This window comes from Castor canadensis, chromosome 1 (assembly GCF_047511655.1).
Source record: "Castor canadensis chromosome 1, mCasCan1.hap1v2, whole genome shotgun sequence".
NCBI lineage: Eukaryota > Metazoa > Chordata > Mammalia > Rodentia > Castoridae > Castor > Castor canadensis.
In genome coordinates, this window is record NC_133386.1 from 191,111,142 (window position 1) to 191,137,311 (window position 26,170).

Genomic DNA, 26,170 nt, shown 5'->3' on the forward strand with positions numbered 1-26,170 from the left:
TTATTGGTGTATATTACATTATACACAGTATGGGGTGACAAGATAGCATTCCACACATGCTTATGATTCGTCTTGATTTTATTCACCCTCTTCTGACACTCTTCATTGTCCTCTTCCCTTCCAATGTCTCTTCCAGTCCTACTTTCCCACTAGCCCCCCCCCTTTTATATTCATGACCTTTGAGAATGGTGGAGAGGGTGAATTCAAGTATGATGTATTTGATTTGTTGTAGGAACATTTGTAAATACCATGATTTACCCCCACCCACCACAATATTTCAAAGAGAAAGAGTTGAAATAATTAAATGAAAATTGCTTGGGGGCCGCAATTAAAAAGAGGGAAGAAAAATATGCAAAATATGCCTTTCTTCACCATATATGAGTATTGTGTTATACCATATGTCCTCACGGAAAGTGACTATGAAAAGAGATAAACACATTCTTATGTCTCTTTTTCAGTCAGTGTTATTATGGAAACATTCTACAGTGCTCCATAGCCACTGAAATAAATCTGAATATAATGCAATGCTTACCAATACTGTAAACACTCTAGATTTTGCCAGGATTGTATAGAAGGGTGCAGCAACATTCATTTATTGATTCACTAATTTAATCATTTTCTCAAAAAGAATTCAGTAACCACTTTTCCAGGAACTGTAAAATCAAATAAGAATGTCAGAAAACACAGGTATAGACACTTGGGTAAATTATTATTAATCTATTTTTGGTAGAAGATTCCTATACTGCCAACATCTACACTAGTTAGGAAAGGAGGATGACAAGTGTGAGGTCAGCCAGGCCTGACTAACAATACCCCATCTCAAAATAAATACAATAACTATTTGGAATGTGGATCAAATGTAACATACTGGTTTCATGCCACTCACTGCAAAATATATAAAGGACTAAATAAAAGAATAAAATATAAACAAATGAATAAAATATGAATAAATAAAAAATATAAAGAATAAAAATATCAATAAATGAATAAATTTTCATTAAATATAAGCCACAAAATATAACATCTCAAATTGTTTTTCTTTTACAGAATAAAGGTAACACATATTCAAGTTTTAGTTGTAAGAAAATATTATCCTCAAACTGAACTACTGACAAAAGATGAAGGTGTAAGCTACTTTATATCCAAACAGTAAATTTCAGTAGATTACATGACAAGCAGGAAGGAGCTACCTTCACAAGGTAAGAAAGTAGAGAATCAAAATTTTTGATAAATGAATGACAAAATAAAGCAATTCCAAGTTAACCCAAGGCACTATGATTTAGATAATAATTTTCTCAGAGCTGCAATCACCTCCTTGTTCCTAAGACTGTATATCACTGGATTGAACATGGGTGTCACGATGGTGTAGAAAAGAGAGAACACTCTGTCAGTTCCTGCAGAATGGTTGGATTTTGGCTTTAAATAAGTAATGCTAGCAGATCCATAAAATAGAATGACAACCAGAAGGTGTGAAGAACACGTGGAGAATGCCTTACCCCTTCCTGTGGCTGTGGGCAACCTCAGAATGATGGAAATGATTTTGCTGTAAGAAACAAGTATCAGCATAAAAGGGTCCACAGCAAACAACATAGATACTGCATAGGCAGATAGCTCATGCACAGAAGTGTCCCCACAGGCCAGTTTAAGAATAAGGGGTATGTCACAGAAAAAGTGTTCAATTTTGTTAGAATTACAGAAATGCAGAGAGAATATCTGGCATGTTTGCCCTATCTGGATCGGAATTCCACTCAACCAGGAGCCAGTGGCCAGCTGGATGCACTTCTTTGAATTCATGACTAGTGTATAGTGCAGAGGATTGCAGACGGCCATGTAGCGGTCATAGGACATCACAGCCAGGAGTAAACTTTCAGTGACTGCCAGTGTTAGGAAAGTACACATTTGAGTGGCACAGTTCAGCAGAGAAATGCTTCTGTCCTGAGTCCAAATGCTGACCAGAATCCTGCGGTCTGTGACTGATACATAACAGATTTCCAGGGAAGAAAAATTTGCTAGGAAAAAATACATGGGTTTCTGCAGGGAAGGGTCCATCTTAGTTATTATTATTAGAAAACTGTTTCCAACTAGGTTAATTATGTAAATAATGGAGAATACTCCAGATAGTAACCATTGGAGATTTGGTATATCAGAGAATCCCAGCAGGACAAACTGCTTCACTGTGGAAACATTGTCTTCTACATTTATCTCTTCAGGGTTCATCTGTGGGAAAAATTTGATCAAATGTACAAGTCATTTCATTCTTTTCACTATTTATTTTCCTGCATATAATCTAACATTACCACATGTTCTTGTTTTACACGTCACCTGCAATAACAAAAATTTTAAGTGTTCTAGAAGTTTAATTAAGTATACCTTTCATTGTTAATAAATGCATATATTAATATTTCAGGTTTTTACAATCTAAAGGCTATTACATTTACTGTTTGATAATGAGATATATTGCTTTAAATTGTGCTATTCATTTGAACATCTACAATTTCAAAATCTGAATCTATCTTCAATATAGCAATGTTTCCATTTTTAAGTTGCCATGTTTTTTCCCCAACTCCGTTTTACCTAATTATTATTAATTCAAAATTCATTTCCCTGTTCAATCTTTTTTATGACAGTATTGGGGTTTGAACTCAGGGTTTAATGCTTACTAGGCAGGTGTTTTATGACTTGAGTCATTGCACCAGAAGTCCTTAGTCAATCTAACTGTTATCATGTATTTTCAGAGAAGAACATATTTAATGTTTTAAATTATGGTCTTGCTGTAGTATTTCCAAAATGTTGTTGAGCTGTGATGTTCTATTTTTACTTAATTATTATTAAAATATTATTGAGTTGTTAAATATTATATAATATTATTTAATTTAAATTGTGTTTGAATATCACTGTAAGGTCTATGAAATCAGCAGAGAAAATTTATTCATATTTTACAGTGTAGAAAAAGTTTGTTATCTGTTTGGAGTGCTCAGAAAGTAATTCTAACTAGAATGTGCACATTTGAATTGCATGCTGTTTATATAACAGTTGATCTAGAAGAACTCATTTCTGTGGATGTCCTAAATCACTCACTTCTTCAATAATTATTGATTTTGCTGACATCAGTTACTCTATTCACGCATTTCCCTTGAATGTGCTTGTTGATGCATGAGAGTTTATTACAGTGTAGGTATTGGCTTTTATTATTTATTTTATTATGCTATTTCCTTACCTATAGGACTAGATTATAAGTTTCTTTTGATTGTCTTAACATTTTATTTGAAAAATACACCATATTGTTTCACAAAATTTGATTTCCTAAGTTCTCAAATAAATTACTAATAAGTCAAATTATTTGCTTATCTGGAATAGTTTCCAAAGTAGAAGACATGATTCCTAGCCAAATGCAGACTCACCTTACTTGTGTGGCTGTGTGCATCTTCATTAGGTTGATGAGTGGGAGTGAGGGTGTGTAAGAATAATTATAATTTCATTTCCTATTATTGTGATAACATCTGAAATCATCACTTTGGTATAAGCTAGATCACATGTGCATCATTTGGTAAGTAAATCTGAAAACCAAAGGGAATAATTCACTCCAAGGAGGAGATACACTGAAAACCATATACTAAAACTGGTAGGTCTGGACACTTATTAGATATGAGCTGCAAAAGCATGTTGACACACATGTGATGTATCAACATTGAGTGCCATATGTGAGCATCCATAACTTTTCTGTGATGGAGAAAAGAGAAGATAAATATTAATTTATTTTGTCATCTACAATATTCTAGACAAAATTTACTTAAATATTTGATGACTTCCATAGTTTTGCAAATCTGTTGAAAAAATTTATTTTAGAGATTTTCAAAATGCCATAGCATGATCTCAGAACAGTGAGAGCAGAGTGGTGGTGATCAGAGGTTTGAAGAGCAAGGAGAGGTGGGACTAGGTTGGTTTGAAGTTACTAAATTATAGTTAGAAGTAACAAAATTTTGTCTGCCATTGCACCATAGAGTCAATGTAAAAAATGGTATTGTACTGTTATTCAAAAAAGGAGAGCTCCAAGAAAGGATTTTGGACACATTCACCATTAAAAATTATAAGCAAATGAAGAGACAAGTATATCATGATTTCAGCATTTCATATTGCACACATCTATTAAAACATCACACAGTATACCATAAATAGGAGAAATTTTTTATCTGTCAGGTAAAAATAAAAACAAAGAAAATGAAAAAGAGAAATAGATACTTTGATACAAAATATGATGTAATAGGGTTTGTAAGATGGCTACAAATCAGTACTAATAATGAAATTATTAAGACAAGATTTTGGATTAAGATCACACAATTACTTTTTCAATATGCTATACTATGGTCCCGTAGCCCTATTTCATTCACATAGTTATTTCAAATTAATACAATATGGAGATCAGTACAGGGATAAAGGTCAAAACAAACTAGGAACCTGTTTGCTGTAGGTGGTTATAATGCAAAAGCATCTCAATAACATCCATTCATTTATTTTCTCATTCTTTTTGTAATATTCTGCTTCTATGAGATACACTCACCAGATTGATATATGTATAATACATGAACAAATATATGCTCAACATATAATATTTACCTAATAAATGTAAACATTTAAGCGTAGATAATGAAATTGTTGCTAATCTTTAATATATGGGCTTAATATGTGATAAAGTATGTTTTGTTCTTATGTGATCTTCTAAAATAAAATTCAAGATTTTCTGATTCAGTGTTTTGAAATTTTAACAATTCAATGAAATTAATTGAAAATTTTCTGTAATTAGGTTTTTTTTATCTTAAACAGATAATTGTAAAATGAATTTCTATTAGAAAAATGTAGCTCATTCTAACCTATACCTACTTTCATTGGCTTTATATAAAGTAACAGAGAAAGGAGAAAGCAGATTTTAAGATTGGCTAATTTAGGTATTAGAAAGGGAAAGTACTTACCTCTCAACTACACCCCCGTTGTCAGAACTAACAACATTCTTAGGTTGTAACTCTCTTCTACCCTGGGGATCAACTCCCTTCCCAGGTCACTTTCTAATTGAACCCGTCTGTCTGCCACTCAAGAAGTTTGCTTCAACGTAAAAAAAATATTGGCCCTCTTCTTTGAATTTTCAAGCTCTTTTCCTTCATCCTGATTATTAAAAAATATGTGCCTTGAAAATGTCACATCAGTATAATAATATGTAATTTATGATGTTGACTAGGATATTCTTTAAAATGGTACAAATAAATAATGTCTTTATCTAGAAATAATTTATTTTTCTGCCTTTGAAAACGATCCACAAGACTCTGGTTAAGGTGGCAGAATAATGTAGAGGCACGCTCTCCAATTCATTTTTAGGAATGCAAACTGAAAATGGTGTGTATAATTTCCAGATGCAATTTGTCACAAAAAATTCAGTCACAAAAGCTCACCAAGTTGGAACACAGCAAAAAAAAAAAATAAATTTCCAGCTGACCTTCCATAAGACCAGCTAAGACTGTCAATAACAGCCATTTGACAATTGTCAAATTCCAAGTATTCACTGTAACAAATGCACAGTTACGAGACAGTTCAGTTTAAAGTTGTTCTTTCTCATTGTAACAATTATTAAATAATTTAATACATTTCTGCAATATTCACAAATGTAAACATACATAGATACATGCTCACAAAATATAATGGCCCAGCTTTAGAATGCAGGAATAGATTTACACAAAATAAGAGATTAGTGACTAAACAGAGAGACAAGCATATTTTAGAATCATTGTGCCTATACATTGAAAGGTCTAAGTATTCACAAATTATATATTTATTCCCCAAATTTTTGTTATATCTTTTTGTGATGCATTTTATTTCATAATTGTTCTACTTATTAAAATATTTGTGTAGCACTGTCATATTTTGGGTTTGATTTGAATTTGAACAATAATGATATTTTCATGTGATTAGTTGACATCTCTTGGGTAGGCTATATATTTAATATTATATTTACTTATTCAATTTTATGAATAAATACTATACATTCATTCAATTATTTATAGATTGACTTGTTTTGTAAAAGGGTATCACTATATAGTTTAATTTAGTTTGGCCTTATCCTTGTGATCCTATTGCCTCATCTTGTCCAGTGCAGGGATTATATCTTCCATACCATGCTTGGTTCTACTCAATTACCTATCAATTAATTCATCAATTTTCTTATCTATTCTTTAAATTATTAAATAATAATTTTATTGTTAAGTTTTGGGAGTTGTATGAATATTCTTTGCACATTTCGTTTTTAAGGTAGTAATTTGCTGATGTTTCTACAGTCTTTACTTTTATTCTTTTCAAAATGTCATCACAAGAAACTATTTTAATTTTGATGACGTCCAACTTGTATTTTCTTTTATAGATCACTCTTTGCGCAACAAACTTCAGAAATATTGCCTAATCCACATCATGAAAAATCACCCTCACATAATAATTCTATAGAACAGGTTTTCAAATTTTAAACAAACCTTTGGTGTTAGATTCATGTGTGTGTTTTTGAGCATGCATGAATGAATGGTGAATGGATACTCATTCTTCCAATGTCATTTTTATATAAAAACAGCTTTCATTCACAGGAATATAGATGTGCCAATTTAAAAAATTAGTTTCTTACACTTCTTCAGCGGTCAAATGGCATCAGAAAAATGATGAAATTGGAAAAACAGTCAATTATACTAATGAAAATAGCAAAGGCATACAGAAAATTGTGAGGTATTAAAAAATAAAAATGAGAATCCAAAGAACATTCAAAATCTGTTAGATTTTGCTACATGGCTACACTCTACCACACACTCTCAGTTACATGGAAAAGATCTGCCAGGTTTGTAGATGCAAAGTAGTATGGCAGTTTTGTTATCACTATTGAGAAAGGTTCATGTTACTTAAAATAGTATGGAAACACTATTTTCAGTGTTATTGTCAACAATTATAAAAACTTTCCTGACAAAGCATAAGAAAAGAATCATTAAATGAGCCCTTAGGATTCTATATCATATTGAGGTATTGACAAAGTATTTAAAATGAGGGGTGAGATAAGATAAATGGGGGAGAAGAGATATAATTCAGGTGTTGATGAAGTTCTACTTATTCTTAGTAATCAGAAGGACTGGGTTTAAGTGCAAGGCTTCACACACTACAGACAGTACTTACTAGGAGAATAGCACACTTTTGATAAAACTAAAGCTATTGTAATTGTGTGAGCTAGATTTTCATCTCTATGAAAAAATACATAAAAGAAACAATTTGAAAAGAAGATAAGTTTCATTGTGGCTGATAATTTCTGAAGTTTTTATGTTCATGGCCACCTGTCTTTACTGCTTTTATAACTGATTGAGGCTGAACAATGTATGTGACAGACAAGAACACTGCCCAATTAATGGTGACCAGGAAGAAAAAGGAAAGAGAGATGTAGGTAGATAGAGAGATGCAGGAAACAGATGAGAAACAGATGGAGAGCTGAGAGAGAAGACAGAGACATAGACAGAGAAACAGAGAGTGTGAGAGGAAGAGTTCTAAATTCACTATCCCCTAAAAGGCACGCCACTATGCCCTGCTTCCTCCAACTAGTCCGATCTCCTCAACTTTGCACCAACTCACACTAGCTCAACAGGATGGAGAGCAGGCCTTCAACATTTGCCCAATTGGGGCACTTCAAATTCAAATCAGAATAATTAGTGGAATTTAAATAATCCAATGTGTACATAAATAGGTTTCTTTGCAAAGGTAATTGATATTATGGTATATTCCTTTCCTCAAAAATAGCATTGTGTGATTATCTCAATGAATTTAAACATGCAATGCAATAGAGTTAGCAATTTCTTTAAGAGCTTTCTCTAGGTATAGTTTACACTTTACTGTTTTTGTTAACAAGATTTTTCCAAATGTTCTTTTTTTGCATCCTCGGTGGATATTTGCAACTTATAACAACCCTTTAAATTAATAACAAAGAGTATGTTATCACCATTTTACCTAGTATAAATGTTGTAGGGAAGGTAATTAAATAACATTTAACTACTCAATACTCTACTTAAAGGTAGATTAATATTCAGTTATCTTTTACTAATTTCAGATAACAAAGTGCTAACAGAAAGTTTCTACAATCATCATTGTGTTTCTCATTCAGACTATTGCTGACATGGTCTTTCTCATGCACCATGTGCTGCTTCTTAAAGCATTTAGAACATTTAATGATATATACATATATTTTTCATGATTACATATGTGTCCTTAAGTACATGTAATACATCTAGCTAGATGGTAAAGGATACAAATGAGTAGATGATGGAGAAGTATAACTGAATATATGGCAGGCACTAACATTACCTTGTGCACATTGTACAATCATACCAAAAATTACAAAATGGAATATCAGATGAACTAAAAACTCATAAAGAGTTGCTATATGAGAATCTAGTAGAGGTGAGTGAACATTTATAGCTCTATTGATTTATGTTCACTTTTCTGAATGATATCATTTGAAATATTTAGTAATTATAACCATTTAGCAAGGGTTACTGTGCACCTGTGTGGGTTTCAGGCAATCCCAGAATGACTTTGATAATTTCCTACACATTTAAATTCAGAATGTTTTGTTAATACGAAGGTTTAAAAAATAGCTATTTGGAATAAATCTAATAAAGATATAAAATACTTTAAAACAAATTTTTAAGAAGAGTAACAAAGCAAGAATAAATCTGTGCAAAATAAAACCCTGTGATCAAGACAGGGGTGTTGGGTTATGCATTATGCTTTCAGAGGAGGTTATAAGGCAGATAGTTAGGCACATGTTTCGTTCATTTTTTTTTTGTATTATTATGGAAACATTCTGAGTTGGTGGAGAGTGAGTGAAATAAATGAATTCCAATGCTTATTGATGATATAAAATCTCTACATTTACCACAACTCTGTCATTGTCAGGAAATATTGATTTATAAGTTTGCTCATTTAGACATTTACTCAATAACTGCTTATATTCAAATGTTATTTGAAACTACTGTTCTGTATACTAGATTATCAAAGAAGAATATCAGCAAATACAGGTATGGACAATTAAGAGACTTGGTTTTCATTATATTTAAAGCACAAGATATAATATTTTGAATTGTGCTCATGTATTTAAAGGGAAAAGGTGGCACACATTAAAACTGTATGTATAAGAAAGTGTTTTCTTTAATCATTATCACTAAAGATCAAAGAATGACTGCTATCTATACAAACAGGGCAAATTTCAAGTTAATAGTTACATGTAACAGAAGTAGACTATAAGCTACATTTGATTACATTCCCTGAGAGATGAAACAGAAATTCAAAATGTTCCTCTATTAACTTTGTGACAAAAATGAAACTATTCTGTATAAATCCAAAGGACTATGTTTTAAGTAATAATTTTCTCAAAGCTGTTATCACCTCCTTGTTCCTAAGGCTGTATATCAGTGGATTGAAAATTGGAGTCACTACTATATAAAAAAGAGAGAACAGTTTGTCAGTTCCTGCAGAATGATTGGATTTTGGCCGAAAGTAGGTAATACTAGCAGATTCAAAAAATAAAACCACAACCAGCAGATGGGAAGAACATGTGGAGAATGCTTTAGCACGTCCTCTAGCTGTTGGCAGTGTCAGAATGGTAGAAATGATTTTGATGTAAGAAACAAGTATCAGTGTAAAAGGAAAGGCACCAACCAACATACCCACTACATAGACAGACAACTCATGCATAGAAGTGTCCGCACAGGCTAGTTTGAGAATAGGCGGTATGTCACAGAAGAAGTGGTCAATTTGGTTAGAATTACAGAAATGCAAAGAGAATATTTGACATGTTTGCCCTATCTGGATTGGCATTCCACTGAGCCAAGATCCAGCTAGTAGCTGGATGCACTTCCTTGGGTTCATGAAGAGAGGATAGTGCAGAGGGTTACAGATGGCCATGTAGCGGTCATATGACATCACAGCCAGGAGGAAGCTTTCAGTGGTTCCCAGTATAAGGAAGAAACACATTTGAGTGGCACAGTCCAGCAGAGAAATACTTCTATCCCTTGTCCAAATATTGACCAGAATCCTGGGGAGAGTGACAGATACGTAACAGATTTCCAGGGAAGAAAAATTTGCCAGGAAAAAATACATGGGTTTCTTCAGTGCAGGGTCAAGGATGGTTATCATGATTATAAGGCTGTTTCCAATTAGAATAATTATGTAAATTATGCAGAACACTCCAGACAGGAACCCTTGGAGGTCTGGAAGCTCAGAGAATCCTAGCAGGACAAAGTGCTTCACTGTAGAAACATTGTCTTCTGCATTTATCTCTTCATGGTTCATATGTAAGAAGATTTCATCAGAAATAAGTGTCATCTCACTGTCCTCAGAATTGGCTTTTTTAAGTATATCAAGTGATGGCACACATTCTTTTTTTCCCCTTTCCCTATAACAATAAAAACCAGGTTTTCTAAAATTATAGGTAAGAGTATTTTTCACTATTAATAAATATCTACATGAAAATTTTTGGTTACTTTTTTCCTTTTAAGAATTTTTGGATTTACTTTTTTATTAGGATAAGATATTTTCCATACTATTGTTCACTTCATTACCCAGAATCTCAAAATCTGAATTTATTTTCTATATAATAATACTTTTCTTTAGCTTGTCATGTTAAATTCCTCACTTCCCAAATCTATGTTATATTATTATCAATTCAAAATTTATTTCAACATTCAAGTATATATTTTATATGGCATTTAATACTTTTTAGAAATTAAAGTAGTATTGTATAGGTATTGTAGCTATGGATTTACCACGGTATTTTCAAAGTCTTGTTCAGTTTTTATGTTCTGCATACCTATGCAATTTTCTTATTAACAAATTATATTACATGATCATGTGTTATGAAATATTGTCACTCTCATGTATTATAAAATATTGTTTAATTTAAAAATTGTATTTATATAATTGCGTGGAAGTTCTATAATTCTGGTCAGGTTTTACAGTAAAGAGAAAAATAAACATAAAATGATTTCTGTCCAGAAAGCATATAAAGTAAATCTAAATCTAACTAATACATGTTTGTATTACATGTTTGTTACACAAAGACATATCACGCAATACTCTTCTCCTTGATTGTTCAACATCATTTACTGTCTCATTAATTGCTGCTGTTTTCAGATCTCATTTAGTCCACTCAGTCATTTTAATTATGCATATATGTGTTTATGCTTCCATACATATATGTGTATTGGGTTTGATTATTTTTATTATGTTCTTTCTTCATCTCTAATCTAGATGATAAGTTTTTCCATAGTATCCACATTTTATGTGCAATATGCAATATAGTTTTTTCACAAAATTTGATTTACTAACTTACTGAATAAATGTCTAACAAGTCAAATGTTTTCCTCTTTGAAATAGTCCCCAAATGTGAGGAAAGTAAGACCCCAGGCAAGTTTCAGACTAAGCATGCCTTACCTCTATATCTTTGTGCAGGTTTATAAGATGGGTGAGTGAGACTGAGGGTGTGCAGACATTATTGAGGTTTCTTCTGGTCTTAAAGAAGTCGCATTACCCCTCACTGTTTTTAGATGAACTGGGTTACGTCCACACTATTTGGTACATAATTTAAAAGCCAAACATGACTAACTCATTGCAAGAAGGAGATACATCATGAGCCAGGGCTCATAAGTCATAAAGATGAGAGCTTCAAAATCACAGACACAAATGAGGAGGTGGGAGCAGAGAGCACAAAAGGTGTGCATCCTCAGAATTTTCTGTGATTGAGCAAAGGAAAACTAATGTGAGTTATAGTTAGAAGTAAAAAGTTCTGGTCTGCTATTGCATAATAGGGTAAATATAGGGAACAATATTTTACTGATATTAAAAATGAAAAGTACACCAACATATTTCAGTCACCAAAAATAACCGGTAAATATTTGATTAGTGAGGTACTCTTATTATTACACAGTGCACAGACATATCAAACCATCACAAGTTACATATTAATATGCAGAATTTTTACATATTAGTTAAAAACAAAAGCAAAGAGTTAGAAAGACAAAATATGAAATAGAATTGTCTGTCCCTCCAGTGATGTAATTAAGTTTCCCAAATGGCCACAACTCACTGGCTAACAGTTACACATTAATATATGATTTCAGCATAAAAATGACTTTTTTCTTTGTATGATCTTAATTTTTTAAAATAATATTTCATTCAGGTATTCAATTTTATCCAATCAAGAGACTTAGACAGGAGCAATGGTCAAAACAAACAAGGAATTTTTTGTCAAAGGGAGGGAGGAATGCAAATCCATTTCAACAACATGCATTCACTATCTTGCTCATTAGTTATTTGAAATTGTTCTTTTTATGAGCTACTAACCTTAGGCCTGGTATATTTATATGCTTGTGTGGGTTAAGCATACATTTTAGTTATATATGTTACACACATTAATCACTTAATATGTTAATATTTAAATGACAATGATTAAATGATTTTAATCATTAATATCTGGGTTCACTGTGAGATCAGGCACTTTGAGTTTTGATCTCATATAATCTTAGAATAATTTCTTTCCAAAATTTTACAAAGGTTATCTGAACTAATGTTTTGAAATTTAAAATAATCAGTTAAATTCTTTTAATATTTCTTGCAATTAAATTTACTGATACTAAGCATATGAATTATTTGTTAAAAATAAATTTTTATAAGAAAAATGTAGTGCACGCTTACCTATTTGGGTGGAGGTTAAATACTATACTTATCTGTATTGGCTGAATAAAATAGAGAGAAAGGAGGAATCAGATTTTCAAAATGTAGGTAACTTAGTTTATTTGAAAGAGAATGTACCTAGCTCTCAAATATCTTCTATTGTCATAATCCAAAATGTTCCTAAGTACTACCTGTTCTCTACTCTGGGGATTGCCTCCTATTCCATGCTTCCTTCTAATTGAATGAAACCATTCCCCTTGCAACTCAGTGAGGTTTCTTCAACCACCAAAATTTCTGTTACACCTTTTCTTCTTTCAATTCTCCTATTCTGTTCTTTTTTTGTGTGATTATTAAGAAATATGAACATTGAAAATGTAACTAAATTATAATTTTATGTTATTTACAATTCAAACTGAGATATGTTTTAAAAGATGCAAATGTGCAATGCATAAAGTAGAAAGAATGATAGTTTCTGTCATTGAAAAGTGAGATGTTAGACTTCTAGGGCTGTTAAGGCACTTCTATGACCTTTAACACGAGTCTTCCTTCTCCCTGTTCACGCCGGCCAGCAGACCTCAGAATCTACCAGAACATGGACGTGGGAACAGAGCAATGGACAGAAGCCCTCGCCTATTCGTTGTTAAGTGAACAGATTGGACATGAGCATCAGAATTTCCAGATACAAAAATTTAAAGGAGGGGGTGAAAAGAGAGGTGACACAAAACTGTATACACATGTAAGTAAAGGCAAAAACAATAAAAGGAGAAAGAAAAAAAAATCACAAAAAAGCCCAAAAATTTAGTCAGAAGAGCACACTCATTTAGAAAAGAGGCTAGAAAATGTAAGTTTCAGTTGAAGGGCCATGAGACCAGCTAAGACTGCATTTCTATCATTAACGGCCCTCAATTGTGAAAATCCAAACTTCCAAGTAATGACTTACCAAGTGCATAGTCTAATACCAGCTTGAATTCATGGAGGCATCTCATTGTGATGATTAAAAAACAATGAGAATTTATATCACCCAAATAAACAGAAATATGTAGATATGTGCACAAAACATTCAACAGAGAAGAATGTTTGATTTAGCGTTATGAAGCAGGAATACATTTACACAATTTAAAAATTAATGACTAGATACAGGAAAGAAAATGTTTTAGAACTATACTGCATAAGCCGGCACCTGTGGATCGCAAAGGTAATCTGATCTGCCTGGGAGGCTGAGATCAGGAAGATGATGGTTTGAGGTCAGGCTGAGCAAAACTTCATGAGGCCCCAACTCCAAAACTAGCAGAGCAAAATGGAAGGGAGGATTGGATCCAGTGGTAGAGTGCCTGCTTTGCAATCACGAAACTCTGAGTCCAACCTTACTTTCCCCCATCACTGAAAAAGAAAAAAACATCATGGCTATACTTAAATCCTATCAGTTTTTGAAGGTTCTATATTCATTCAATGTTTTTGAGCTTTAACAATTTTTTACTTATTTGGTCATACTCGTAGCTATTAAAATATATGACCTCATTTGTGTCGAATTTGAGTATTAATTAAGTTTAATGATATTTGGCCATTTTTAGGTAATTTTGTGTATTTTACATGTTTTCTTGGGTAAACTCTTGGGCACATTACTATATTAAGTTGCTTCATTTCTTACTGGTAAGTTTGGAAATCCTTTAATATGTATGAATATTTCCCTTGTTACAAAAGCGATTTGCAAATGATTCCCTAGTTTGAATTCTTTTCAAAATGTCATCATCAGCACAAACTATTTCAATTTTGATAAAGTCCAATTTATAAATATGTTTAATACATTGCGCTTTGGTAACATTCTTAGAATACCTGCCACAAGGATTTACTTTCATATTTTTTCAACTAATTTTATTGTTTGAGGTTTTAAATTTAAATATGATGATAATTTTTGTATAAGGTTTAATTTTTCATTAGTGTCTTTCTGTGTATTTGTTCAACCTTTTCTATGTAATTCACTTTTTTCCAGCTTCAAATGCAATTTTCTAGGGAAAAAAAAACAAAGACAAGTTTCAATCACAGGAACATAGATGTGCCAAGGTCAAAAAGGAACTTCCCACACTTTCTCAATGGGTGAATGAGTTCAGAAAAAATGATATAATTGGACAAAATTCTCAACTACAATAAAAAAATCTTAAATAGAACTAAACTCAAACAGCAAATCGTTATATTTAAGAAATTATAGCCAACATCCATAAAAATATTCATGATCTCTTAGGATGTTGGACATGGCTGTATCACCAGTTTGCACCTACGTAGAACAGGATCCCTGTCAGGTCTGATTATTTCAAGAAGACTAACAGCTGTGTTCACTGCTGTAATTGGCTAATGTTACTTAAAACAGAGTATGGTAGTAAAACTCCGCAAACAACCAGTTAGTTATTTTCCCATCACGCCTTTAGATGACATTAACAGAGAAAAGCAAATGTGGGCCTTTTGGTAGTTCTTTCCCCAGTCCATCAGAGCATACATGACCTCTAGGCACCAGTAATCTGACGTGCACAACACTTGAAAGGATTTACATATCCACATTAAATTCAGATAGTACTTTAGATAGAGTCTAGTCTGAATCAAGTTCCCCATCCCAAGAGAATTATCCATATACTGCTCTCTTTGATAGACATTGCTATTGAATACCTCTGGAATTGGCCTGTCCTTAAAAAAATTATATTATGAGTAATTACCACATCCAGAACCTCTATTTTATTGGAATATGAGGGAAAATGGAAAATAAGAATATTAATATAGCACTCACGATACAGGTCTAGTTATCTGCCCAGAGACATATTTTTTTTTACTTTAGTCACATTTATTCACGCTTTAAAATATCCTAAATAATAATGTTCTTCATTTTTCTTAGCAAATATTTATTGAGCTACTGCAAGTTGTAGGTAGACCTGAATCTTCTTTTTCAGAAGAAATATGCAAATCCTATTGTGACTCCAGGATATCACGATTTTATCAGATAAATGTGAATTTTCAGATTGTGGTACTAACTAATAGATGAACTAACCTTATATTCTAGGTTTTACTCAGTCAGTGCCAACCCTCCCCCTGCACATATCTACATAAATCTAAAACCACAGAAAACAGATGAGCTCAATCCAAATAGGTATTCCTTAACCCACTGATTCTTTTCCTTTTTTTTTTCTTCATATATTCACATGTGCATACATTGTTGGGGCCATTTCTTCCCCCCTGCCCCCCACCCTCTCCCTCTCCCCCCTCACCCCTTAGCTTCCAGGCAGAAACTTTTCTGCCCTCTTCCCCAATTTTTTTGAAGAGCAGACATGAGTAATAACAAGAAAGACAAAGCATTTTGGATAGTTGAGATAAGGATAGCTATACAGAGAGATTCCTAGCGTTGCTTCCAGGCACATGTATATTACAACCCAAATTGATTCATCTCTACCAGAGCTCTTCACTACTTCCCGGTCCCCTTCCCATATTGACCTGTCATTTTAAGGTTACTTTATTAGCTTTCTAGCTATAGAATATTTTTAGAAAATATGTAATACTACATGTAAAATACTAAAGATTATTTTAAAATGCTATCAACAAAATTGCCATACATATTTTATTGAAAAACTATTCTTTGTGAATGTTAGTGTGTGTAATTACAATGGTTTATATACAATTCAATTCATCATCAGTTGAAGTAATTTCAATGAATAAGTAAAAAGCAAAAAATGGATTAGAACGTATAACTAAGCTAGTGATTTCTATCTTGGATGCAGCTGTATTCATATGGCATTTAAGTGTTTGCTCCAAGATTATTTTCTGGGTATCACAAATATATAACAGTGCTAATAAATTGCTAAGTGAAACTATGTGGACATTAGATCAAGGGCAAACACAACAATGGGATTGGACTATGAGCACATGATAAAAGCGAGAGCACACAAGGGAGGGGTGAGGATAGGTAAGACACCTAAAAAACTAGCTAGCATTTGTTGCCCTTAATGCAGAGAAACTAAAGCAGACACCTTAAAGCAACTGAGGCCAATAGGAAAAGGGGACCAGGAACTAGAGAAAAGGTTAGATCAAAAAGAATTAACCTAGAAGGTAACACCCATGCACAGGAAATCAATGTGAGTCAATGCCCTGTATAGCTATCCTTATCTCAACCAGCAAAACCCCTTATTCCTTCCTATTATTGCTTATACTCTCTCTACAACAAAATTAGAGATAAGGGCAAAATAGTTTCTGCTGGGTATTGAGGGGGGTAGCGGGAGGGGGTGGAGTGGGTGGTAAGGGAGGGGGTGGGGGCAGAGGGGAGAAATGAACCAAGCCTTGTATGCCATATGAATAATAAAAGAAAAATGAAAAAAAAAAAAAAGAAAATGTTATTAAGGATATAATGTAAACTTTTTTTCATTATTCTTTTCATTCTGTACATTTTATCTTTTAAATTACACCTAATATAAATATGTGATTGCTACTGATTCTAACAATGGGAATCATTTGTAAATACTTTGTAGTTCCTAAATAACTATGAAAACAAAAAAAAATTATGTGTGTTATCACATAAACACACACATACTTCCCAAAATGTGGCAATTTAAGAAGGGTTTTATTAAGAAAACAAAATCTTACTATCACCATATTTTCTCTAGATAACCATGCTTTCTTATACATACTGTTAGATTTCTAAAGAAAATGAAATAAAACATTTACATGTTAAGCATATGAAGACTTTGTATCTGTGTGTATTGATCTATAACCCCTCATCTCATGGAATTTTAATGTTATGCACAATGATTTTTACCACTGCTGTCTTTCACAAAATCATTCTAAGTTGAGCGTGGTGGTTCACAACTATAATTTCAGGTACTCTGGAGGATCAAGTAATACAACAAATTGGAGACTCCAGGTTTAATCGTCAGTAAATCAAAAATATCCTGGTATATAAAAAGTAAAGATAATTCTTTATATCATAAAAATCCATGAAATCAGGACTGTAAATTGATGTAATTCATATTATCAAATGTTTCTGAACAAAATGCTTGAAATGAGCTAGAAAGACTAAACACATTCCTTTGGAACTTCTTACCAAAGGTTGATGATTTTATATTTTGTCTATTTTATTACTATAGACTCTACTATACATCGAATGTACTTTCTCATATGCATTATTAGCAATCTAATTACATAGATGTCAGTGCATTTATAGAGAATCCCACAGATTTTTTTTTATTTCAAAGACCATTTTTTCAACATATTCCTGATGATAATGCACTGAAATATATTTCTTTAAGCGTAATTATCTGGCACAGTGATGTGGCTTACAGGGGGCAGAAATAACAGGAAAATATTTGAGTATAGCTAGCCCAAAATGTTAGCAAGTCCCCATACCAACAAACAAGCAGGGTGTGGTGATGAATTCTTGTAGTCAGAACTATTTAAGAGGCATAAATAAGAGGGTAGGTATATTTGACCAGCTGGGACATAAGCACAAAATCCCATATGAAAAATAATTAAATTGAAAATGAAGCTAGAGGTGTAGTTCAAGTACAAGGGTCTGAGTTCAAAATCTAATATTCCCCAAAACTTACCCTTTTAATCAAAATGAATGCTCTTTTTACATTGAAATTTATCAAATTCATTACTCACATAATTCTAGAATTTTAAATAAACTGAGACATTGTGAAAATCTCATGAAATAAGGCAAAATATTATCCATGTTAATTAAAGCTAGAGGAACCTTCAAAGGGGTGTCAGACACAGAAATTGTGCTTCACTTATTTCCACTGAACAACTGCAAGAGAAAGTTCTTTGGATTACTCCTGCATTGTGCAATTGCAGAAAGTCAGTACCAAACAAACACTGCTCTCTCAAACTATGGCATCATGAGCACTGGAGAGCCTTCCATATTAGCCATGTTCTAAGTGACTTTTTATGATATGAAAATCAAGACATCACACTTAGAAATGGAATTGACATGCTTTCCACTAAATTCGCATTGTTAAGTGATGTTTCAGGCTAGGCACAATACCTACGCCCATTGGGATGTGCCCTGAATCATGATGCAGTCTACTGAATCATAACTAAGTCAATCAGTCAACATAAATTTGAGGGTAAAATATGCAACGTGACTTCACCATGGAAAACTGCACTCATGGAGTGAAACACTGCCCATAGCTTCCTTCTCCTCTTTTCCTTTTTATTGGTGTATATTAATCTTAAAAGAGGTTTCATTGTATATATATCCACACATACTTTGATTAAATTCACTCTCTCTGTTATACTTTCAAATCCCTATTTGAAAATAATTTTTTGAAGTTTTAGGAAGGATTTATTTTATTATAACAGGATAAAGTATAGACAAGGTAGACAGAAGAGAAGAGAGAGAATCATTTCCTGTTCTCTATGCAGGAAATGGGAGCAAAGATTCCTCTTTTAAAATAATTTTAATGGATTTCAATATTCTGTCTTCCAGTGCCTACATAAAGAACTTTGATCATGTTCACCCCATCACACTCACATTTCACCATCACCTCTTCACTGCCACCCAACAAGTCCTCATTTTACATATTTGTCTCCTTTAGGTCTAGTTTCCTCATATAAGAAAGAGCATGTGATATTTGACTTTTTAAGGCTGTATTGTACTAAGAGATGGAGATTTTTAGATATAGATATTTTCTTAATAATGAAGACATAAAGAACCAAAAATCGTATGTTCTTCCTTATATGCGGACTGTAGATCTAGGGCAAATGCAGCAATGTTGTTGGATGTGGGTCACATGTTGTTGGATGTGGGAATGGGGATAGGTAGGAAACCCAAAACATGATAGTGTTTGACGTCCCCACTGCAGAGGAGCTAATAAAGTAACCTTAAAGCGACAGAGGTCAATATGGGAAGGGGATCAAGAACTAGTGAAAAGATCAGGTAGAGATAAATCAACTTGGGTTGTAACACACTTGGCCATGGAAGAAATGCTAGGAATCTCTCTGTATAGCTATCCTTATCTCAGCCAGCAAAAACACTTTGTCTTTCTTATTATTGCTTATATCTTCTCTTCAACAAAATTAGAGATAAGGGCAGAACAGGTTCTGCCTGGAAGAGAGGGAGTCGTGAGAGGGAGAGGGAGAGGTTGGGGGGAAGGGCCCAAACAATGTATGCACATGTGAATAAATGAAAAAAAATTAGAAATAGAACAAATCAGAGAAACTATCTGATAAAGCAGTAATAAAAATCAAAAGTAGACAAAATTAAAACAATGTTGGCAAGATAAATATATTATGAGGACCATAACAAAAATCCACAGTGTAGAAACAAATCTTAAAAGTAAGGACATCTTATTTTTAAAATACTTAATTCTCACAATTCTGGAGGACCAAAGTCCAATATCAAAGCATAAGAAAATACTGTGTTCTTCCTGAGATATGCTCTTTGTTTGGAGATTGCAGAACAATACACATTTAAATAATACAAATTAAAGAAAGTTCAGCAAAAATTTAAAATGATGTGAACAGATTAGGAAAAAGTGAAAGGGGTCAATTCATTTTTAGTCATAATAATCTTAAACACATTGATTGAAGACTCAGTATTAGTAAGGTATGAAATCTCTGTAGGTTGCTCAATTGATTCAGAGAAATTTTTCTTTGTATCTTATTTTTATAATTTAACAAAATTATGCAAATATACAAAGTAAGCTAGAAAAGTCTACAATTTTGAAAAGTTATAAATTTGAAAGATTTACATTAACTGATTTCAATATTCGATATAAACCTAAGAAAAATAAAAGTGTGATATAAAAATTAAAGAAATATAGATCAATACAATCGAATAACGGTTTGAAATATAGACAAAAAAAATCATGTTTATTTTTCAAAAGATATAAAGGTTGATCAATGGAGAGAAGAGTCTTTTAAGGAAAGGTGGATCAAGTATATATCCACATGTAAACGATGAAATCAGTCTGTAAGTCATACCACATACAACAATTAACTCAAGTGATCATAGAACCAATTATAATATGCTAACTCAAACAATTTCCACATCATGCATGTAGAAAATTCTTTACATGGAAAAATATTTGTGTGTTGTGAATTCTAAAGAACTATCAATAAAAGAAAGAATGTAACTTAAATGTCATCACAATTAACATTTTTATATTAAAATATCAGTATTAAAAAATAGAAACATAAGCTGTATACTGAAAGAAATTCTTTCCAAGTATAGTGTATTAAAGAATTTTTATCCAGAGTGTAGAAACAAATCTTAAAAGTATAGACATCTTATTTTTAAAATACTTAATTCTCACAATTCTGGAGGACCAAAGTCCATTATCAAAGCATAAGAAAATACTGTGGTCTTCCTGAGGTATGCTCCTTGTTTGCAGATTGCAGAACAATACACATTTAAATAGTACAAATTAAAGAAAGTTTGGCAAAAATGTAAAATGATGTGAACAGAGTAGGAAAAAATGAAATAAAAAATATCTAAAATTTCAAAACTTACCTCAAAATTGCTTAGAGAGTAATGCCCAATTGTGAATAACTCTATTGGAAACAAATAAAGCCCCCAAATCTATTGTTTTAGCTTCTACTTTAAGAAATTAAACAAGAAAAGGGGACCAGGAACTAGAGAAAACGTGAGATCAAAAAGAATTAACCTAGAAGGTAACACACACACACACAGGAAATTAATGTGAGTCAACTCCCTGTATAGCTATCCTTATCTCAACCAGCAAAAACCCTTGTTCCTTCCTATTATGGCTTATAGTCTCTCTACAACAAAATTAGAAATAAGGGCAAAATAGTTTCTGCAGGATATTGAGGGGGCAAGGGGGAGAGGGAGGGGGCAGAGTGGGTGGTAAGGGAGGGGGTAGGGGCAGGAGGGAGAAATGACCCAAGCCTTGTATGCACATATGAATAATAAAAAAATGAAAAAAAAAAGAAATTAAACAAAAGAAACTAAATGAAACCACCAGTTTTGGAAAAGGAAAATTAAGTTTGCCCAATTGAAGTGGTTGTGTGTCCACCATTGCCTTTGTTAAACATGCATTAAAACAAATGTCTCATTATTGTTAGTTTAAATGACCTAGTGTTTATATAAGGTTTGCATATCTTCTGTAGTTTACCACATTAGAGTAGACATCTTATTCTTTTTTGTTCTGTTTTTTTTTTAATTGACATAGAATGGTTGTACATATTTTGGGGGACACAGTGTAAACATGCAAACATTGCACAATGGTCAAACCAGGAAAATCCACATATCTTTAATATTAAACATTTACCATTTTTAAAATTAAACATTGAAAACATTATTTCTGGATACTGTCAAGTATACATTATATTTTTGTTAAGTATATTCAGCCTACTATGGAAAAGAACTCCAAATTATGGCCATTTTAAAAACAAATTCCCCAATGATATTCCACAGAGATTTTGACTCTTCCATGACATAAGATTTTAGGTCACATATTACTGATTTTGTTATATCAATGGAGTTCAATAATTGTTTTACATAAGGGATACATTTCTCAAGAGTTTAATTTACATTATAAAGTCTCTAACCATGTAATAACACACATGTATAATCTTCAATCCTGAGGAAGAAGTATTCATGCTAAGGTTTGTTTTATATAATTAGAATCTAGTTACTTAAAAATGGAAATGAAATGTATTTTCTGAAGAAAATTTACTTAAACTATCTAACTTAACTGGTTTCTACTTAGTGAATGCTAATGAGAACTCTTGTTCTGGGCATTTAGTATTAAAATGTTTTGCCTTTTATTGAGAGACAGTTGAGGACAGAATACAGTAATTTCCTCTGTAATTATACATTGATGTGCATAGAAATACAGACTAAACACAAAATAATACATTCTTTCTCTGTCTCTCTCTCCCTCTTTATTTCCCTCCCTCCTTCCTTTTCTTTTCCTTTCCTATTCCAAACTTATGAGCTCTATAATTTAGTAACAAATATGATCTTATTATGGTGCCATTGCCACCATAATTCTGAAGGTGGAATTAATGTGTCAGCATTCCGGTCATCTTATCAGGGAATGATTATACCTCTACTCAGAAAAGAAAATTGATACTTTTGTATTTGCTTTGAATTTACCACAGTCAAGTTTGTTATTATCAGTGTACAACAGTTGAAACACAATTTTCTAGGAGAATTTCTTCTTTTAGCTAGCAAATGTCTTATTACTTTCTTTTCTGTTTTGGGTCAAATGATGAAAAAATTATGACTTCACTTTATAATTTGTTTGCATTTCTTTAAAAATTTGTTGACACTATAGAAACATAGAGTGTTCATGTTCTAGGCTACCTTCACTGAGTAGTCATTGCAGTGATCATGAAGCCATGCATCTATTCTCCTGCAATCTGAGGAGGAGGACAGAAAGTAAATTTACTCAACGTCCTTATGCCTTTTCCTAAAGAGGATGGAAAAGATGGCTTGTCTTTATTATACATTGAAAATCATCAATAAAACAGTTGATATTTTACAGAACCACAATAGCTGTTACACTGCCTGGACTTACTTCTTAACATTCTCAGTGAATAGGAATTGATTTCCGTACAGTAGTACAGCATCTCACTGAGTCTATTTCAAAGGCCATCACACCACCTACATGAGGAAAACATCTGAACTACATAGCAATAGTTATTGGTTGAGAATCTTATAATGCTATTGCTAATGCTTATATCAATTTTCACCAATGGAATCCACTAAGTTACACAATTTGCATTATTCTGACAATTGTTTAACATTCTGAGAATTTGACAACTGTGTTTCTCTTATATTTCATGTACGTATGTTTCAACTTTGTTATATTTCCTCTTGTTTTCTCCGTTGTTCTCACATAAGCTAATCATTTTTCATTCACTTGACTAGTAATGAAGTGACAATGGTAGAGGGAAACTGTACCACTGTGACTGAGTTCATTCTCCTGGGATTATCAGATGACCCTGAGCTGAGAGTCTTCCTCTTCCTGTTCTTCCTTCTCATCTATGGAGTCACACTCTTCGCCAACCTGGGCATGGCCTCACTGATTCAGCTCAGTTCTCAGCTGCACACGCCCATGTACTTTTTCCTCAGCCATTTGTCCTTTGTGGATTGCTGCTACTCCTCAATTATTGTGCCAGAGATGCTGGGTAACATCTTAAGTAATGACAAAGCCATTTCTTTCCTAGGGTGCATGCTGCAATTTTACTTATTTTGTACTGTTGCAATCACTGAGGTCTTCCTGCTGGCTGTGATGGCCTATGACCGCTTTGTGGCCATCTGTAGCCCTCTGCTCTACACAGTCATCATGTCCCAGAAGCTCTGTGTGGTGTTGGTTTCTGGCTGCTACCTTTATGCATCCCTGTGTGCTCTGCTTCATTTATGCTCAGCTCTTGGGATTCAATCCTACAAGTCAAATGTGATCAACCACTTCTTCTGCGATCTACCACCTCTCTTAAGTCTTGCTTGCTCCAATGTCACAATCAGTGAGATGTTGCTGTTCATTGTAGTCAATTTCAATGAGATCCTGACTATAATGATCATCTTGACCTCCTACTTGTTTATTCTCATCACTGTCCTGAGGATACACTCTGCAGAGGGAAGGTACAGAGCATTCTCCACCTGTGCCTCCCATCTCACAGCCATCACTGTCTTCCATGGAACAATCCTTTTTATTTATTACCAGCCCAGTTCTGGTAATAGCCTGGATATTGATAAGGTGACTACTGTGTTCTACACTATAGTGATTCCCATGTTGAACCCCCTGATATATAGCCTGAGAAATAAGGATGTGAAAGAATCGTTCAAAAAGGTGGTGGGCTCCAAAATATTTCCCTAGAGAATATGTCATTGATAGATCTTAGAGTCTCAAAATGGAGACAATGCAAGTATGGAGAGGTATGCTGAAGATTTGGAGTGGAAGGAACAGAAAGGAGCAAAATAGTTATGAGTGATACTTTTTTTTTCACTTACCATTGTGTCTTCAATTTATAAAAGTAATATTAAGCATTTCAAAACATACAGTATAGTTATACATTGTTCTTCAATTTGCAGGATTTTTTTAATTGATATGTATGATAGTACTGTTAAGACATTATAAACCTTTGTACATTTAATGAAGAATTCATAAATATAATAAATTTTCCCTATATATTTTGGAAAGTATGTTAATCTTAAAAATTGAATTCCTGATGTTTTACCATGAAAAACAACTTATTGTTAAACAATGTATGCACAGAATGAGAATTCCATGTTTATGTATACTGCCAATTGATTTTTGTTGTTTCCTTTGAAGTTTTGGTAGCTGTTGCAATTTATGCTGTTTTTTGGAACTTCGGACAAAATCTGTTTTGAAAAAAGTGACTATAATAATGATTATTTCAAAAGGATCAAGAAATGTCTTTCACACATGTGCAAAGTGTTTAGAATAACCTCAATTCATTCTCATTTTGACTCTATATCTAACTCTCTTCATGATTGTAAATCATTTGATAACCTATGATGATTACTGCATTTCTGCCTTAGATGTATTTCACCTCAACTTTAACTCCTTAGGTTCATGTTACATACAAAATCCATTGAGAAAGATGAAATGTTTATGCCCTTGTCAGTGGAATTCTAAGCACTGTTCACTTCTTTCCATGCACATTAGATCTTCATAGAAAATTTGTCACTTTTGTCCTTTGGTCTGAAGAAGTTCATTTGCATAAGATGCTGCTACTGTTTTAATTATTTCAGTAAAGGGTCTCAGTAAGAAGGATTAAAAAGACATGAATGGTTGAGAAATATTAGATTATTTCTTAGAATATTGTCAAAGAAGAAATGATAATTTTGAATGCTTCTGTTTCTTTTACCTTCCATTTATCAGTGAAGTTATTCAAGGACAACTTTGACAAAGACATTTAAAAAGTCTCCTCATGAAGCGCTTGGCAGTCTTCACAAAACAGTTCAATATACTTGCTATAAGTGCTGAGAGCTAATTGCTTCCGTTGGACTTGAGCAGTGTGTTAAATTGTCTTTTCCAATTTAGCTTAAACAAATAAAAAAGGAAGACTTTCATTTATATTAAGAAGGTTTGATATTTTTGTAATATCTATAATATTTACTATAAGAAGTCTTGACAGATGCAGCTAGTTTGGAAATTTTATAATAGAATATTTATTTTCTTCCATCATAAATTTACATTGAATATGGAGAATATAATAGTCTAAAATTCTATACTCTTTGCATCTGGATGAAATTCTAAATTAAGTTAGAAAAATATTGAGAGAAGAAATTCTAGATCTTTGGGTGAAGGTAAAACAAAAGATAGGTTTATAATAATTCAGTGAAGTGGAAATAGTTTGTGATGGTTAAATAAACATCATGGTAAATTGAAATGACATTTTCTCAGTGGTTGGATTTCGAAAGATTGAAATATTGTTTTTATATTCACATATATACTAGTTTCCATATTCA

The 26,170-nt window shown here is 32.8% G+C and overlaps 3 protein-coding genes across 3 annotated transcripts; 1 reads left to right on the forward strand and 2 right to left on the reverse strand.

Annotated features, from left to right (window-relative positions):
• Positions 1 to 1,272: 1,272 nt before the first annotated feature.
• Positions 1,273 to 2,217, reverse strand: LOC141421701 (olfactory receptor 10AG1-like). The gene has a single exon (XM_074068944.1). The coding sequence runs from the start codon at positions 2,215 to 2,217 to the stop codon at positions 1,273 to 1,275; it is 945 nt and encodes a 314-aa protein (XP_073925045.1).
• A 7,191-nt stretch (positions 2,218 to 9,408) lies between these two features.
• On the reverse strand, positions 9,409 to 10,356 carry LOC141421702 (olfactory receptor 10AG1-like). Its single transcript, XM_074068959.1, has one exon. It carries the CDS (start codon positions 10,351 to 10,353, stop codon positions 9,409 to 9,411), a length of 945 nt encoding a protein of 314 aa, XP_073925060.1. The 5' UTR covers positions 10,354 to 10,356.
• A 13,259-nt stretch (positions 10,357 to 23,615) lies between these two features.
• Positions 23,616 to 24,551, forward strand: LOC141417516 (olfactory receptor 5L2-like). Its single transcript, XM_074056590.1, has one exon. The coding sequence runs from the start codon at positions 23,616 to 23,618 to the stop codon at positions 24,549 to 24,551; it is 936 nt and encodes a 311-aa protein (XP_073912691.1).
• Positions 24,552 to 26,170: the final 1,619 nt, after the last annotated feature.

Coding starts and splice junctions, on each gene's coding strand:
- LOC141421701 (XM_074068944.1), bottom strand. CDS start 2,217: ATGAACCCTGAAGAGATAAATGTAGAAGACAATGTTTCCACAGTGAAG.
- LOC141421702 (XM_074068959.1), bottom strand. CDS start 10,353: ATGAACCATGAAGAGATAAATGCAGAAGACAATGTTTCTACAGTGAAG.
- LOC141417516 (XM_074056590.1), top strand. CDS start 23,616: ATGGTAGAGGGAAACTGTACCACTGTGACTGAGTTCATTCTCCTGGGA.